At 46.1% G+C, this 19,185-nt stretch overlaps 1 protein-coding gene across 1 annotated transcript in view; it reads right to left on the bottom strand.

Moving 5' to 3' along the window:
• The window catches only part of RCOR1 (REST corepressor 1), a 124,601-nt gene extending 108,753 nt beyond the window's left edge, over positions 1 to 15,848 (bottom strand). The window contains exons 1-2 of the mRNA XM_046008608.1: positions 15,248 to 15,848; positions 15,115 to 15,174 (exon numbers count right to left, since the gene is read on the bottom strand). Coding sequence (XP_045864564.1) covers positions 15,115 to 15,174; positions 15,248 to 15,563 — 376 coding nt within the window. The 5' untranslated portion in view covers positions 15,564 to 15,848. The remainder of the gene's footprint in view (positions 1 to 15,114; positions 15,175 to 15,247) is intronic.
• Between the last annotated feature and the right edge of the window lie 3,337 nt (positions 15,849 to 19,185).

Here is a 19,185-nt window from a genome sequence, read left to right as displayed (position 1 = left end):
GGAGGGGGGGGAATATAATTCCCCTGCTTACCTTTTTTAAGTTTATTTACTTAAGCAATCTCTACACCCAAAGTGGGGTTTGAACTCACAAGCCGGAGACCAAGAGTTGTATGCTCTTTGGACTGGGCCAGCCAGGTGCCCCTCTGCCTAGTTTTAAGAAAATAAGTAAATAAATCTGAAAAAAATAAGTAAAATTTTTAAAATCTGGGCTTTTGCTTTCAGCCAAGATAGAGTGGCATGAACCAGATTTACCCTGTTATCATGAACAACTAAAACCTGGACAACTGTATGAAGCAACCAAGACACTGGACACCAGGCAACAAAGTACAGTGAGCCCTGAGAGATGAGAAATGAAGTAAATCCTACAACTGTCCCAGTTTATTGCCTGAAGAGAGGTTTCCGACTGACAGCATGGGCATGGGGACTCAGGGAAACAATCTTTCTGGGTTGAAGGAACAAGGCAGTCTGTAGGGAAAAGTATCAGAAGAGAGAGACGGCTGCACAGAGCTGGGATGCCAGAGATCTGCAAAGCGTCCCCCCAAATATTCAGAAGGGTACTGGGGAGCACATTAGCACATCCCTACGAGGAAAATACTTAAGGTTTCTGAATGGAGAACAACCCAAAACAATAAAAAGGAACAATCCATGAAGCTCACACAGGGCCAAGAAGACTTCTTGTTCGCAAAAGCCAAATAGAAAACCTCAGAATTCATGGACTACTGGGTACTCAGAAGAGTTTTGACTCAGTAGTGGGAAATAATCAGCCCTAGATGAAATGCTGCTCTGATGTTGCCTACCAAAGCTTAAAATTTAAATGATCTGAAATGAACAGGCTATTTCTAAGGAACTTAACCGTGTCCCAGAAAAAAGCTTAAGAATATTTATAGGAATACAAAAATATCCAGCATCCATCAAAGTAAAATTCATAATGTCTGGCATCCAAACAAAAACTACCAGACAAGCAAAGAAGCAGGAAAAGGCAACCCATAATGAGGAGAAAAATCAATCAAAACCGACCTAGAAATGACGCAGATGATAGAATTAGTAGACAAAAGCATTAAAACAATCACAACTGTATTTCAAGTCTAAGACATTAAAGGAAAGACTGACTATGCTAAGCAGAGACTGAAAAAAGCGCGTGCACACACGCACGCGCGCACACACACACGGGACCACCTGGACAGCTCTGTCAGTTAAGTGTCCTCTCGATTTTGGCTCAGGTCATGATCTCAAGATTCTGAGATCAAGCCCCATATCACCCCCCCCACTCTCAGTGCAGAGTCTGCTTTAGATTCTCTCTCTCCTCCTCCCTCTGCCCCTCCCCCCAGCTCTCCCTCTCTCCCTCTCAAAATCTTTAAAAAAAAGAAATATATAATTTTATACACTTTTTAAGATTTTACTTATTTACTTATTTTTTTATTTTATTTTTTTTTAAAAAGATTTTTATTTATTTATTTGAGAGACAGAGATCACAAGTAGGCAGAGAGGTAGACAGAGAGAAGAAGGGAAGCAGACTCCCCGCTGAGCAGAGAGCCCGATGTGGGGCTCGATCCCAGGACCCCGAGATCATGACCTGAGCTGAAGGCAGAGGCTTTAACCCACTGAGCCACCCAGGCACTTCTACTCATTTTTTTAAAAAGATTTTATTTATTTATCTGACAGAGAGAGAGATCACAAGTAGGCAGAGAGGCAGGTGGAGGGATGGGGGGAGCAGGCTCCCTGCTGAGCAGAGAGCCCGATGTGGGGCTTGGTCCCAGGACCCTGAGATCATGACCTGAGCCAAAGGCAGAAGCCCAACCCACTGAGGCACCCAGGCGCCCCAGAGAGTGCAAGCAGGGGGAGGAGCAGAGAAAAGGGACAAGCAGACTCCATGCTGCATAAGGAGCCTGACACAAGGCTCGATCCCACAACCCTGAGACAATGACCGACCTGAGCCAAAATCAAGTGTGGGACACTCAACCAACTGAGCCACCCAGGCGCCCCAATGAAATGTATATTTTTTAAAAAGACCCAATTCAAAAGTCTAGGTATGAAACCCATAATGTCTGAGATGAAAAATGGGATTGAGGGCAGATTATACATTGCAAATGAATAATACACTTAAAGATATAGCAATAGAAAGTATTCAAAATGAAAACAAAAAAAAAAGACTGACCATAGCATCAGTAAGCCGTGGGACTTCAATCAGCCTATCATATGTCTAACTGTACATTTTAAATATGTACAGTTTGTCAATGATACCTCAATAAGGCTGTTTTTTAGAAACCTAATCTTTGAAGACAGGCTGAGACTTCATACTGCCGATTTTTTAAGTCCTACATTATCTTCAACATAGCCATACATTTAAATCATCATTCTGGTTTAATTAGGTACTAAATAACCACCTTGGAAAACAAAGCTCTCCTAAGCTTTCCATTTTTTCTTGCTTTCAAGAAACCTCATTACGAATTCCTTAATAACACTGTTTAAACAAATACCCCACTCCCACTATAAGACTTCAGTACACAACCATCATAATATTTAACAGTTGCACCAAAATCCCATTTCACCAAGTACTTTCATTAAAGAGGCAAAACTTCTGAACTAATTGTAAAAATTGAAAACAGGAACACTTTCAAGTCATTAGTATCTCCAGATCAGTGCTGTCTCACAGAACTCTCTGGGACAACAGAAAAAACATTCTATTCTGCACTATTCAATATGGTAACCAGTAACTTCATAGGGCTATAGAGCACTTGAAATGTGGCTAGCGCGACAGAACTGAATCTTTTTGTTCAGTTTAGTTTTGTTTTGTTTTAAATAAGCTATACACCCAATGTAGGGTTGGAACCCATGACCTGAGATAGAGTCACATGCTTTACTAACTCGCCAGTATACAACTTTAATAATTTAATTGTATTTAAATTTGTTGATTTTATTATTTAATTTTAATCAATTTATTTTTAATACTTAATTTAAATAATTTAATTTTAAATTATTTAATTTCAATAAATTTAAACTTAAATATTTTTGCAGAGTAGTGATTACATTACATAGTGGCGATATTATTTTATAGAGTAGTGGACAACACAGCTCAAGATTAAAAGAAAATATGGATTGAAAATGTTAAGATTAGAACTTTTAAAATAATTTTAATATTTATATCTTATAAATAATATTAACTTTTAAAATTAATAAGCACCATAAACCATAAGCCCTGAAAAGCTATTTTTTTAAGCCCCATGCCCAGTGTGGGGCTCGAACTCACAACCCCAAGATCCAGAGTCACATGCTCCACTGACTGAGCCAGTCAGGAGCCCCTGAAAAACTACTTTTTAAAGATTGGCTCAAAGAATCATATCACCTAAAACTTCCTGGTTTCTTCAATTCCCCGGCCCTCCACCACAGGAGGGATTAGGTGACCCCACTGTACCGTGTCTCACGGTACTCTCCGTATACTATCAGCAGCGTATTGGGGGCCGTGGGGAGTGAGAAATAACCACCTAATGGGGATAAGATCTACTTTTAGGGAGACAAAAATGTTTCGGAACTAGACAGGGTGGTGGGTACACAATGTATTAGTGAATGTACGAAATGCCAATGAACTGTTCCCTTTAAAATGACTAATTTTAGTCACATGAATCTCACCTTGAGGAAAAAAAATTTAATGTATCTAAGCAAGATGTGCGCCTCTAATTTATATAGATTCACTGTAAGAAAGGCACAGAAAAGGACGGAAGTCAGCTTTTACCATCAATTTAAAAGTTCATTTTTCCTTGGGTTTTCACTTCTTCAGTAACTGAACTTGATGCTTAGTTATTAAATGTCCATTACAAAATGCCTGTTCAAGGAAAGTCAGCCAAACCAAGCACATGGCTCAGAATCACATTCAGCTGTGACAAGTTAGCAAATGAGCCTTAAAATATTTAAACCTGAACTGGTGATTCTGAAAACTATCCTACTGCACTCTAGAAAAGCAGAAATACATGGAACCACTAGCTCCCAGAAAACTCGGACAGTATTAAGACCACACTAATTCCTTATTCTACTCTCCACTATCCTGGTCTCTCTACGTCCATGCTAAATTTGAAAGCAGAAAAGCCCCAAGTCCAAAAGCTTCCATGCCACTAGAGGTAAAGAAGGAACGTAACCTTAAGCGAGAGAGTGCATGTGTGTGTAAAACAACAGAGAGGGGCGCCTGGGTGGCTCAGTGGGTTAAAGCCTCTGCCTTCGGCTCGGGTCATGATCCCAGGGTTCTGGGATCGAGCCCCGCATTGGGCTCTCTGCTCTGCGGACAGCCCGCTTCCTCCTCTCTCTCTCTGCCTGCCTCTCTGCCTACTTGTGATCTCTGTCTGTCAAATGAATAAATAAAATCTTTAAAAAAAAAAAAAAAAAACAGAGAAATGCCCTACATTCAGGTGAATATTAATGTTTAGCTAACCTCGAAATTTTAATTAACCTTTTCAGACATAGGCCATCAGGTAATGTTTCCTGGCCAATAGATGAAACTGGAAAAAAAGATATCACAGCCAAACTTTAGGAGCAAAGACAACTTAAATAGCTTCACTTTAATACAAAGGAATCCTTGAGGTTCTCAGCAGACAACAATTAGTCCTTAGGCAATTTGGTCCTTAGTTAAATTACACTGTGATAAAATCAAGCATGACACAGCTCACATTTGAGTGGATCAGGAAAAGGTGTGCAATTTTCTTTATACTCTAGTCTCCTGAACAGTAAAACCAAATTAACTAGTAACACCAAGAAATATATACTTTGGAATAAGAGTCAGGGTTAGTTTGGTGGGGGGGGGGGGGTGTTGGGGGTAGGGGAGGGAGGATGGGAATAATATGCAAGAAAGGGAAATTAGTTGCTGAACAATACTAACCAGATAGCTGGTACAGGTAAAATCAAAGGTTTTTAAAAATACTCTCTCAAAAATTAATTAATTAAAATAAATTATTATCAGATATTTTAATTTATCATTTCACATATTATCCAAGACATGGTTCTTAAATTCACTCCACAGCTCAAGTTCAATGTGAACCTGTGGAAAAATGGACAGGAGGATGGGATAAACAATATTTAAATATTATGTATTTTTTAAAAGGTTTTATTTCTTTGACAGACAGAGATGACAAGTAGGCAGAGAGGCAGGCAGAGAGAGAGGAGGAAGCAGGCTCCCTGCCGAGCAGAGAGAGCCTGATGCGGGGCTCAACTCCAGAACCTGGGTATCATGACCTGAGCCGAAGGCAGAGGCTTTAACCCACTGAGCCACCCAGGCGCCCGTAAATATTATATTCTTATCTGTTAAACTAAAGGGTAGCCAACATAACACTACCCATTATAAACTTAAATCATACAATCATAAGAAACCACTCCCCTCAACAAAACCCTACAATTGTATTTTAAGCTCCAAAGATGACTGTATCTCAACATACACGCAGGAGTAAAGCAACTCACTCCAGTTTGTGCCAATAGACCAAAGCAATCTGGTCTTCACTGCCAGACCAAAGAGGAATGTAACTGGACATGAAACAGATTCTGGCAATCCTAAACCTAAAACTACAGAACACCTGGAGCACATGGAAGCAACTAATCAATGGACCCAACAGCACTACTCCCACCGAGTGTCTGTCTGAAAAAGGATTTCTGGCTGACTCTCCCTGAAGTCTATGAAGCTGAAATCTAACTGCAACTTCACAATTAATGTTGTCTTAGAATTTTCCCTTTCTCGGTGATATATAAAATAATGGCACATCTTACAACTAATGGCTTTGAATGCGCTACCTTGGGCAAGTTATTAGGTTAAGCAGAACAATAAGCCTTTGTTTCCTCATCTAGAAAAAATGGAGAGAACAACTTTATGTGATTGTTGTGACTGTGTGTTAAATTATTTAGCAAAGTAGTCAAACCAGACTGGACCGTGGTAAGCACACCTTGACCTGGCACTGAAAGAGCCATCCGCTGAAGGTTTTCTGTTAATGATGACAAGTTTTACCTCCCCATCAACATACTCACCCCTTCCCTTGTAAGTAGTGGCAAATCCATCAGACAGATGAATTTTAGCACCTTAACCATTTGTAAGAAACTAACCAACCATTACAGGAACTGAAGTCATGAACTTTAACCTCTAACATGCTGCTGCTTTAACTACATGCTGGACAGAAATTAAATCAGAGCTTTCCAAGTCATCTGGCACTGTACTGTGGGCTAATACTTCAGTGTACCAAGATGACACTGAAACAAAACCAAAGAAAGATGTCAGTTTTCAGTAACATTCATCTCACAAATCAAGAATCCTAGTGATGAATACTACAGGGGCTACATTCCAAGGCCAGGCTTTAAGCAGAAATATGTCCCATCAGGGATATTATTTTTATTCCTTCCTAATCAAAAAAATTCAATTAATACCCCCACATGCTAAAGAGAAAACAAAAACTCTATATACGCAAGCCTAACAAAGGATTTAGTATCCAAATAAATAAAGAACTCATACAAATCAGTAAGACCAACACCCTACAGAAAAACAGCAAAAGGCATTATTTATAGGAGGAATCCAAGCAGTCAAAAAACATATAAAAAGACATTTAATCTCACCAGTAATTAGGAAATTGACAAAGGGGTGCCTGGGTGGCTCAGTTGATTAACTGTCTGCCTCAGACTCAGGTCATGATCTAAGGGTCCTGGGATCAAGCCCCACATGGAGGCTCCCTGCACAGCGGCAGTCTGCTTCTCCCTCGCCCTCTGCCCCACCAGCCCCCACTGCTATGCTCATGTGCTCTCGCTCTCTCTCAAGTAAATAAAATCTAAAAAAAAAAAAAAAGAAAGAAAGAAATGAAAATGCCAACATAAACCAAAAAAGGACAGCACTGCAAAAAAGTCAGCAAATCTAACAGTCTAGTGCTGGTTGGGTGAAACGGAACTTCTATGTTAGTGGACATGGACTTGTTTGGGAAGCATCAAAGCAAAGGAATATACAAAATAATTTCATTTACAAAAAGACTCTCACATAACAAAACATGTTGTTAGTCATACATAAGTATGTATTAAAATACAAACACATACATGGGAATTCTGAAGGCCTCGGGCATGGCACTCAGATTTCCCTTCACGGGAGAAAGTGCTGGGAGATGTTTAATTAGCCGGCAGTCCCATCCACCTGGCACCCGTGGGACCCACTGCAGCATTCACAGCAGCGCCAAGCCAATGACTGAACACAGCAAGCATCCTAGAGCGGGGCCACTCCTGCCCTACGGAATCCTCCAACCAACAATCTTCTCAGGCTGAGACCTTCTCCAAGCTTCACTCCAACCTTAGGATCCAACCACAAACCATCCTGCCTTCTGTTTTCCTTCATGGGTGTCACACCGATAGCCATTTGAAGGCTTTTGCCACCTAACCTTCCTCTCCTCTTTATCCTTCACAGGCATTTACCGCTATGAATCTCTTGCACATCTAATCCCGTCTTGGCATCTGCTTCTCAGAGGATGCAAATGAACTATCACAGGAAAAAGATACATCAACTTCAGATTATGGAGGAAGTGAAAGAATTAGCCTTCAGCTGCACCTGACACAGATACAGCCTAATACTGAGTATTGATCACAGTGGTGGGTACATACATTACTTGCTGTTCTATCTGAATGTTTGCTTTTTTAAGTAACTCCATCATTACAATTCTACCCTATCCAATGGTAATACTCAAAGATATTCAAATTATGCATCATAACTATCCAGCTACTTCAACTTTTAAACTTTTAAAACTCTTACGTCTCATTCTAAAATTCTGAACTCATATTATTGTTCCCAATTATTGTACCCAGTAACAAGACTCTACAATATCTAAACCAATCCAAGTTTGACGTTTGGCCTCATATGGCCTCAAGTCAACCTTGTGACACTTTCGATGATTAGATATTGAAAGAGAGACAAACATAAGGCATTTTATCTCTCTAGCTCTTACCTTCCTCATCTAGGACAGAGGAAGGTTGGATTACATGGGCATTACAATTTTCACTCTTGTTCTTCTGATGGGGAAAAAAATCTAGAAACTTCAAAAATTATGCCTAGTGTTCAATTTTCATTAAGAACCACATAGATAAAGAATGTAACTAATTTGAAAAATAAGAGTTTTAGTGCTTATTGTTAACATCTTCTTAACATCTCATTTACTTTATTTATTTTTATTTACTTTTTTATCCATTTGTCAGAGAAAGAGAGAGACAAAGAGCACAAGCAGGGGGAGCAGCAGGCAGAGGGAGAGGGAGAAGCAGGCTCTCTCCTGACAAGGAGCCTGTTGACGTGGAGCCCCATGTGGGACTCGATTCCAGGACCCCCGGATCATGACCTGAGCTGAAGCAGACGCTTTACCAACTGAGCCACTCAGGCATCCCTCATTTATTTTTTTTTTAAAGATTTTATTTATTTGAGAGAGAGTGTGCACAAGCGGCGGGCGGGGGGGGGGGGAGACGCCACCCAGGCACTCCATTAAAATGTCATTTAAATGAGATGTTAAGGGGAGCTTGGGTGCATCTGGGTGGCTCAGTCAGTTAAGCGTCTGTTTTTGGCTCAGGTCATGATTTCGGGGTCCCGGGATCGAGCTTCACATTGGGTTTTCTGCTCAGCAGGGAGTCTGCTTCTCCCTCTGCCACACACCCCAACCAGTGGGCGCTCTCTTTCTCGCTCAAATAAAATCTTAAAAATAAATGACATTTTAATGTTATTCTAAAATATTTCTCTCAAACATTTAGAAGAACACTTTTTGCCACCTTTAACCAACTTTAAAATACTCCGTTCAAAAAAAATCATCAAGGGGGTGGTCTAGATGGCTCAACTGTGGGGCATGTGACTCCTGATCTCTGTGTTGTAGACTCGAGCCCTACGTCAGATATAGAAATTATTTAAAAATAAAATCTTTTTAAAAATGCATAATAAAAATCAACAGAGAAACCATAAAACTCAAATAGACATTAGATAAGATGTATTAATAAAACATTCAAAACACAAAACAGAAGAAACTGTTATATTGCAACTATAACCCTATCATTTCTAGGGTCACAAACACTTCCCACAATTGCTATTTAAAGCTGTGGGAGGAATTAACTCTGTCCAAATCACTGAATCAGCATTCAATCCCCAGTCTACCTTATTCAGACTCCTAGTACATTACACAGAGATTTCCTCCCCCAGAAAGTGATTTCAAGTTCTGTTTTTAATATAAATACAAACTTACATACACCTTAGCAAAGATCTCTGTTTTCCATTAGAGTAGAGGACATACAGAAGCCTATTTCTTTTTTTTATTTTTCCAAAGATTTTATTTATTCATTTGATAGAGAGAGATCACAAGTAGGCAGAGAAGCAGGCAGAGAGAGAGGAGGAAGCAGGCTCCCTGCTGAGCAGAGAGCCTGATGCGGGGCTCAATCCCAGGACCCTAAGACCAAGACCTGAGCTGAAGGCAGAGGCTTTAACCCACTGAGCCACCCAGGCACCCCAAAGCCTATTTCTCTTTACATTATGCACGGAAACTCTGAGGAAAGACTCAGAAGAAAAGTGAGGGCTAAACCATGAACTGATTACAACAATCTATGCAGCAAAAAAGAAAATATAAAAAGACAACCTGGGAAAATACAGTAACTTGGATAGAACCTTGATGTTTCATCTCCAAAGACTTAAGATTTTTTCAATTAAACTGCCCCACTGAAACTTATAATGACAAGGAAAATGACTTTCTAAAAGTAAGCCTAAAATTTCTTCAGTACAAGTTAACATTGGTTGTTTTTTGTTTTTGTTTTGTTTTTTTAAGATTTTCTTTATTTACTTGAGAGAGAGAGGAAGAGCACAAGTACGGAGCCCACTGTGGGGACTTGATCCCAGGACCCTGAGATCATGACTCAGGCCAAAGTGAGATACTTAACCAATGAGCCACCCAGGCACCCCTTAACACTGATTTTAGAACAACTATGTTCGGGTCGGTCTCAACCGGCTAAGCTTTGAATCAGTCACCATCTGTGGAAGGAGTACTGTGGTAGAACTCCACCTTGAAAGCATTAACTCAAAGATAAGAGCCTCAAAGTTTCGAGCAGAAACTCCCTACCTCAAAACCTAGTTAATGTGTACCCCTGGCCCAGGGAGGGATTCAAGGTGTCTACTACTATCTAGAAGCTTGATCTGAAGGTATTTACCTATGCTCTCTAGTCCTCAGTATTCTTTTCTGGCATATAAATGTTTTGGACTCCTCCGTCTTCCAGGAAAGGGAATATAACGAAGCTGTGTCAAGTACATGTGGCTTAAGAGCAACCATCTTCAAGTGTCTCAATGTACGGCTCATGTTCAAATTAACGGCTTCATTATGACCCAGGCTTCCCCAGCAGTAATGCAGGTGATACAAGGACCACTACTTGGCAGCTTAAGTCACATGAATGGTAAGTAGAATAAGGACAGCAGAAAATGTTTCCTTAGCACTCTGTGTGCCAGGCACTGTGCTAGGCATTTTACCTGTGTAAGTTACGAAGTTCTATTGCCTGCTTTACAGATGAAGGCAAAAGTGAAGTAACTGGCCGGGTCAACACACACAGCTGGCAAGAGGCACTACCAGGACCCGAACCCACGTCTGAGGATTCTCACAGCCCAGGCTCTCTCAATCTGTTCTACACTGCTTCTGAAAGAAACATGAAATTACAAAGAAGGCTATGCCTGGGTGGCACAGTCAGTCAAGGCTCTGCCTCTTGGTTCTGGCTCAGGTAGTGATCTCAGGGTCTTTGGGCTCCATGCTCAGCCAGCAGTGTGCTTCTCTCCCTCTCCCCCTGCTCTCACACTCATGCTCTCTCTCAAATAAATCTCCAAAAAAAAAATACAGGAGGACTGTAACTGACATAATCACGGACTATCTGTGATGCAAACACCCCGATTTATGACTGAGGAAATAGGTTAGGAAATAGGAAATAGAAACAGGTTCCTGGGGATGATGTGACCAGCTCTACCTTCAGCACCTGCTTGGGCACAGACCCAGGGCATTTCATCTCCACACAACCAGTTCTAGGTGTGTCTTTACCACAGGACTTGACAAAGCTGATCTCACAGGATTTATCTTTACGCTAACCTCTCAGGGTTGGGTGAACACTGCCTCAGAGTATGTTTAAATCACAAAACGTTCACCCTAACTTGTGAATTTTAGAATACTTATAAGACTGATTTTTATGGGGCGCCTGGGTGGCTCAGTGGGTTGAAGCCTCTGCCTTCGGCTCAGGTCATGATCCCACGGTCCTGGGATCGAGCCCCGCATCGGGCTCTCTGCTCAGCGGGGAGCCTGCTTCCTCCTCTCTCTCTGCCTGCCTCTCTGCCTACTTGTGATCTGTCAAATAAATAAACAAAATCTTTAAAAAAAACAAACAAACTGATTTTTACAATGAAACTGAAGTATAGAAAATAATGTGTTCAAAGAGGAACTCAGAACCACCAGTAAAAAGAAATGAAAAGCAGGTCAAGACCCTCTGTTGAGTAAAATTATTCCTCATCAAAGCAGAACACATTTTACTCGTAGAAATCAACTCTGAAGTGACAGTTAAGCCAATGACAACCCAAATTTTCAAATCCCATTAAACTGGATTCAATGTTCCAAACATAGGTTGCTTTTTTAAAGGACCATTATCTCAAAAGTATTTACCATTAACAATTTCCTCTTCTATAAGTCTCAGTTTTAGTATCAATAAACTGTGATACTGAAAACTAGCCCAGGATAAAAGTTGAAATAGTAACCCATGCTTCAGGAAACAAAGAACTTGAGTCAACCTTAACATCCTGTCTCTGTGTTTCTCCAGCTAGAAGACAACAAAGAGGAAGAGCACCAAACAATGACAGAAATACATGGGCTATAAAAATACATACACAGAGAGGTACCTAGCTATGTAGGCATATATATATGGGCTATAGATTCCTTCCTTTGCATGCTTACTGGTAAGATTATGGAAACATTCATATCTTTAACAGAAAAACACTACTCATTTCAAATTAATTTATGCTTTGCAACTGCAGGAAATAACAAACCAGAAGACATTCCTCCCTCTTACTCTATTATATGATTACTAAATTCTAAAAGAAACCAATGACAACTCAGCATACCCCACAGCATGGGGTATGGAAAGACTGTCTGAAATGCCATACATGGAAACAAAGCCTAAGTTTAAGATGTAGAACTACATACCGGTCTTTGTTTTTAAAACTAATTGATAAAACTTTTTCTATCATTTTAATTGCCAAGTTACACCACAGTCCACAAATCTAGTCTGGATCCTTATGTGATGCAAAGAACTGAATCAGCATTTTAGGACTACAGTGCTCCCTGCATTTCATTCACTATCCGTAAGGACTATCCGTAAGGAACGACAGAAGTGGATCTTCTTTGGACTATACAGGGAATGTCAGGTGTTCCTAGTTTCAACCACTTGCTTTTAAAGCTAAATAGGGTCTAGTTGGGATACCACAGATAAATAAAATCTGACTTAAAAAAAAATTAAAATCAATTTCTTCCACTCACACATCTTTACCAGAGATGGTTTTAACAAAAAAAAAAAAAAAAAAAGAAAGAAAGAAAGAAAGAAAAGAAAAAGAAAGAACAAAAGGCTTCCTGAGGAGTTTCACACTCACTTCTTCAAATTCTGGTTTTAAAAAAAAAAAAATGCATCCAAAACTCGGGCATGGAGGAACAACAAGCACTAACCATCACAATCTCAATTCCACATTATTCCTAGCTTGTACTCACAGAAAGAACCTTTCTTCAGCCTAAAGACCTAAAAAAAATCTTTTTTGCCATGAAACAAACATGGTGTACCATTTCTAATCCGAAATGGAAGTCTCGCCTTCCTTAGATATTAAATTCTATATAAGAACACACCTTTAAAAAAAAAAAAATCACTAGGAAACAATAAGGTCCCACAATTTCCAACCATAACTATGAATGTGTCCCAATACTCAGACTGGCAAAACAGGGCTTAAAATTATTTATCAGTTAGGTTCCTTTCCAGATTAAAACAACACAAAATAGGAAATTTATACATATAAATACCAAACCCCAATCAACTGGCAGTAAGACTATGCAGAACATTTACAATGTTTTACTTTTCAGAATGGCAGGTCTCTAAGCATTTTTATGGTTGTACCTATTCCATCAAAAATACAAGGGCAGCTCCAAATATGATCCTACTACATCTGCTATTTCAAAGAGAACAAACCCAAATAAGTCAGGGTCATTACTAATAATTCAAAAGCAGACATCCATATTTAGAAGAACGTCAGAGGGGCACCTGGGTGGCTCAGTGGATTAAAGCCTCTGCCTTCGGCTCAGGTCATGATCCCAGGCTCCTAGGATCAGGCCCTGAGCCCGGCACAGGGCTCTCTGCTCAGTGAGGAGCCTGCTTCCTCCTCTCCCCCTCTCTCTGCCTGCCCCTCTGCCTACTTGTGATCTCTGTCAAATAAATAAAAAAATCTTAAACAAAAAAAAAATCAGAAGAATGTAAGAAAACCAATTCCTGTTGCTGCCATCAAATATGCCCTTTTCCTTAGTCACATCCAAGGTATTTAAGGAAAGCTTTCAAAACTAATGTAACACATACTAAAAATCGACCAACTTACTAAAAGATCTATGCAAGTTGATTTTTTTTAAATAGGTGTGGGAAACTTGGTGACAACTTTTGCTTTATGTCCTGTATATTAAAACATACATGGACTTGACCTACAAAATGAAGATAGGGTCAACTGTAACCAAAAAACAGTATGCTTCCCCTGGTGGCCGACCAAGGAACGGAGAAGGCATGCCTACAAGAGAAAAAGCCTGGTCTCCCAGTCCTATCCTGTCACTCTCGGAAATGAGAAGTCACTACCAAAAAAGGAAGATGTGGGGGAAGGGGAAACTATCAAAAAGACCAACACGAATTTAAAGGGAATACAAACCTGGGTGTTAGACTAAATAAATGTAAGAAATTTAAATCGAGAGACTAAAATTTAGAAGGCAGATATGGGCAAGGTCATTTATTTCCAGAGTGCCCAACAGCTAACTCCGAGCTGCCTGTGTGTTTTCACTTCAAAGAACACCCAGAGTTTAGTGCCTTCGTAACAGCTGAAGAGCAACCTCCTTTTTCAGGGGCTGGATCCTTACCATTTTCTGCAGTCCTGTGTCCAAGGAAAAGCGTGCGTGCATTTATTTTCCCAAAGAAACTAGTGGCAGAGCCCGCACAGATACCCTCCGGCTCTCAAGCCCTCCAGCCAGAGTTCTGCAGGATTCTCTTCGAATTTTATTTCCGAAACAAAACCCATGTCCTTCCCAACGTCTTCTGCGCCAACAATCTTTAGGAACAGTCTCGCACCGAGACCGGCTAGAACCTCACGCATTAAAATCTGACGAATTCCTTTGTCTGATTGATTTTTTCCTGGTGCCACTTTAACTGTGCTTCCACGCAGAACGGCGGCGAGAAAGTAAGTGTTCCCCTCCTGGGTGGAGGGTTTCTCGGGGGCGGAATCGGTCCTCCGGCTCCCGGCCCCGAGGGCTGCGCTCTCTCAAACCCGCTCCCTCAAGGAAAACGAGACGGAAAGGCAGCTCGGACATTTACAAATAGGTCCCAAGCGCAGACCGCCGCGAGCCAGCCGCACTTCCCAGGCAGGCGCCCTCGGGGAAGCTCGCTGCCTAACTGGCGTGGGGTGGGGGGTCGCTTTTCCAGTCCCTCGCGGGCCGGGCGGGGAGTCCGGGCGGCAGGAGCGCGGGGGGCCGGCGGGGCCGCGAAAGGCCGGTGCGGCGACGTCCGGCGGGACAGGGACGGCGGCGAGGGCGTCCCAGGTCCGCGGCACGCGCACACGCTAACTCTCCGGCGCCGCCACCCCGACCCCCGGCCCGGGACCCCCGGCCCGCCAGAGCCCCCAGGCCAGGGGCGGCCGCGCCGACGCCGCCCGTGCTCCCCCCGGGGCTCAGCGGGCCAGCGGCGGCCACCCGGCCGGGGGCGGCTCGGGCCTCCCTCCCCGGCGCGCCGGCGGACCGCGCTCGCCCCGCCGGTCTCCCCGCCGACGGCAGGGCCGACACACACACAAAAAGAAAAGTTGCCCGACGGCCCCCGCCCCCTCGGGCCGCGGGGCCCCGGGCCGTTACTCACCGGGGTCGAAGTCGGGCACCACCGCCTGGTACTGGGGTCCGACCCGCATGCCGCCGCCACCTGCGGGGAAGCAGAGCAGGGCGGTCAGCGCGGGCGGGCGGCGCGGGGGCGGCGCGGGGCGGCTGCCACCTACCGTGCTCCTCGTCGCTGGACGAGCCCGAGCTGCCTTCCTCCCAGGAGTTGCTGCTGCTGTTGCCATTGGGCGCCGCCGCCGCCAAACTTTTATTCTGCCCATTACTGGGGGCGGCGGCGGCCGAGGCGGCGGCCGAGGCGGAGGCGGCGGCGGCGGCCGAGGCGGAGGCGGCGGCCGAGGCGGCGGCGGCGGCGGCGGAGGCGGCCGAGGCTGAGGCGGCCGAGGCGGCGGCGGCCGAGGCGGCCGCGCTGGCCGCGTTGTTCCTCCCTCTCCGCTTCCCTGAGACCTCGGGGCCCTTCTCCACCATGGCCGGCATCGGCGGGGGCCGGGGCCGGGCGAGAGCGGCGGGGCCCCGCGGCTCCTGAGGAGGGGGCGCCGGGCCGGGGGGAGGGGGGGGTGGCGGGGGGGGAGGGAGCGCGGGCGGGCGCGGGGCTGGGCGGGCGCGCTGGAAGCCCACGGGCGCGAGTCGGGGCCGGTGGTGGCCTGGCGGGCGAAGCGCGGTGCCGCCTCAGACCCCCAGCGCCGAGCCGAGCGCAACTTTCGCTCTCATCGCCGCCCGCACTTCACTGGCACTAACTACTCCGGGAGCCGCGAGCGGGCGGGGGGGGGCGGGGCCTGGGGCGAGCCGAGGGGGAAGCCGCGCGCAGCCCAACCCGAAGCGGGCTGGCTCCGCCCCCCCGCGGGCTCCCATTGGCTTCTGCCGGATTCGGAGGGCGAGCGGCAGCGCGGTTGGCTCGGCTCTCCTGTCTGTCCCAGGGACGGGGGCGGGAGCGCGGGGAGGGGGAGGCTCCGGGCTTCCGTTGGTCAGGTTCGGTTGACGCGTATCGCCCGCTGTACGTGGTTTGAGGTTTGCAATCTCTCTACGCCCCATGATCCATCTCTCTAGGCAATAGCGAGGAGTTAGCTGCCCTCCCCGCCCCCTCCCTCGCTGCGGCCCCCCACCCCCCTCACCTGCGCTCGCCCCCCGCAGCCTCTGCCCCTGCATTCCGCGAAAGGCCCCACTGAGAGTCCCGCTGGCTTCAAAAAGTAAAATATGCGCGACGCGAGGAGAGAAATGGAATGCGAGGTCGGGACTACTTTCCCCTCGCGCGGAGGATTACAGCCACAGTTTGAATGGGTTCGATACAAAGAGGAGAAACTAATTGCAAGAAACTAATTGCGCCCCCACCTTTCCCAAGGGGTGGGGGGGTGCCTCGGTGCCGGGGGTCCCCGGGGCAGGGGACAGGGTTCCCAGGTGACCGGCTCCCCTGGAGGGAAAGGAAGCAGTGTGCGGGCTCGGAGGGGCTGTGGAGGCTTCTGCTAATTGGGTGGGGGGCAGCTGGAAGTGGCCGCACTTGCCCGAGTTGCGGGCGCGCCGGGTCCGCGGGGGCCGGAGGGAGGGTCCCGAGCGGCCCCTGCCCGGCGCGGGGTCCGGGCGTCGGGGTCCCCTGCCATCCCCGGTGGCCGTTTAGGAGCCAGTGAGGGGGCCGAATTGTCCCTGCGGGAGGGGACACTTGCAGAAATGGGGAGGAGGACTTAGAGAAATGGGCTGGGGCCAGGAAGGGTAAAGAGGAAGAAGCTATTTTCATCCCAAGCCCTTGGTAGGGGAGGAGGGTCAACTTCCTCCCAGGCAAGAGCCACTTTTCCGGATCTGCTGCCTGCCCTGCCTCCCCCAGTCCCCACCGGGCACCCGGCGAGGGAGAGCACGACCCAGCCCGAGACCTACCCCCCTGGAGTGTGGTCACCAGCCGGCTCGGGGGCTGCTGGACCGCGGGCTGAGGAGTGGGGGCGGGGGGGGGTGTTAGGGGGGGTGGGGACTCCCCTGGAGGTCCGCATCAGTCCCACCTCCACCAGCCCTCGCCCCAAAACGACGCGCTGATCCTGCATAATTAGGAGGCAAGAGAAGATCTATAAATGACTTTTTTTTTTAAATCAATGGATGACTATTTTTCTTTTAAGTTACTTCAAACCTGAGCTTTATAGGGGGCAGTTTACACCGGCTCTAGCTATAAATAGTTACAGGGAGAAATCTGGAGTTTTATGTTTTTAAAACCTGAATAAATAAGCAGAGTGTTCTCTTCCACATTCTGTGCAGCGTGAACCATCATTATGAACTTCAGTGAAGTAACCACATTCACTTCTACCTAAATGGCCTTTAAGAGATGGCTGGGAGCCCTCCCTGTGGAGGACCCCCTGCCCCCACCAAGTTCAGGGTCGCATCTCTGGCCTCCCCTTAAAAAGATACCCTCTTGTTGGCAAGCCCCACGCCATGCAGATGTGTACCCTTGGGAACCCCCCCCCCACACACACACACACACCACCACCACCAGCTGGCCTGGGTAGGGTGCAGACAGCAAAGCCCAGGGTAAGGAAACAGAGTTGGTATTCTGGGGCTTAGCCAGATGCTCACTGGGTGTCTGTGAAATTCCACCGCCAGACCCTGGAATGATTAGCCTAGGACAGCGGGAAGGTGCTACAGAGTCATTTATTAGGGCAGCAGGGATGGCATGACACAGGGTCAGGAACACCCACCGAACCCCTAGGTTGGGGCTACTTCCTGACTGGGTTCTGACTGCGGTTACATCATTGGGCAATCCAACCATTCACTTTTTTCAGCAAATATTAACTCCTAAATTACTTCGGCATGTGTGAGGCCCCTTTCCACTTTGACCCCAAAGCCAGATGGATACCATTCTGGCCTTCACCTTACAGCTTCCTCATCTGTAAAACACAGACAATAACCACTTCCTGGCCTAGTGAATTTTTATAGTCCATCTCCCCAGCCCGAATCTTCGCCCACCATAGGGAACCCTTCAACCTTAGGAAAATCCCCCCTCTTCCACCTCCTTTTGCTTGGGACAGCGGAGGGCTGGCTGGGGTGTTCACACACAACACTTCTGATTGGGAATCTGTGACCTCAGACTTCAAACAGGCTCTCCGCAGTCAGCAGCCCTTCCATGTTTTCCAGTGACACTCTCTCCCACTCTGAGACTAAGATATCCCACCTTCTCTCCTTTCCTCACACCTCCCACAGTCCCTTCTGCCCTCACTCCCAGCCAACGACCTTGGGTGACCTTCTCATTCTTGGGTGAGAAAAGCTGAAGCCATCAAACGGGATCCCCCTGAACTCCCAGGCCCTGTAGAGACACATGCCCTGGGCTGGCACCCACTCCCCTCCCCTTCAGGCTCTCCCACTCTGATCTTGATCTCAGACACCCGCCTCCCACTGCCCTCCCCTGGCTGGTCTCCTGTGCCATCAACCACTCTCTTTCCCCTGGGTCAGCATTTTCCAAAGAAAGAAGAAAACTCTCCCTTGCTTCCAAGCCTCCTCCACTTTCTCTCCCTCTCTCTACTCCCCACAGAAACCTGCAAAGATGTGTCTGTCTATACCTGCCTTCTCCACTCCCTTCCTTCCTTCCTAGTCTCTCTTCATGCCACCCTAGCAAGGCTGTGTCCCCACTCCTAATTCTTGCTAAGGTCATCCACAACCTCCAGGCATCCCAATCCAGTGGTCAGTTAATAGCTTCACTTAGCTCCTCGCAGCACCTGAGGCCACCACTCCGCCTTCTGGAAACTCCTGAGGTCTAGAAACCTCAGGATGCCAGGTTCTCCTACCTCACAGACCACTCCTTCCCTGTCCCATTTATAGCCTCCATCCCGCTCCCTTCAACCCAGTGCATAGTAGGTGCTCACTAAATAATTGTTGCCTACGAGCTGCCTGGTAGGGGATACAGGCTGGGAGCCGATTCCAGGGAGGGGAGGATTCCTGAAACAAGCGAGGTCCGAACAAGACTTGATCCATCCCCTGCAAGAGGGGGAAATCTTTGAATTTCTTCAGCCCTGCATCCCCCCAGAAGAAGCCCCGCCCCACCATCCCCCTTCAGGAGTTTGGCTTGGGGCCTGACAAGCACGTGACCTGCCTGGCTAATCAGAGCCCCCAGCCCCCTGGCTGCAGTGAC

This window comes from Meles meles, chromosome 6 (genome assembly GCF_922984935.1).
Source record: "Meles meles chromosome 6, mMelMel3.1 paternal haplotype, whole genome shotgun sequence".
Classification (NCBI taxonomy): Eukaryota; Metazoa; Chordata; class Mammalia; order Carnivora; family Mustelidae; genus Meles; species Meles meles.
This window is presented reverse-complemented; position numbering and strand designations above follow the sequence as displayed.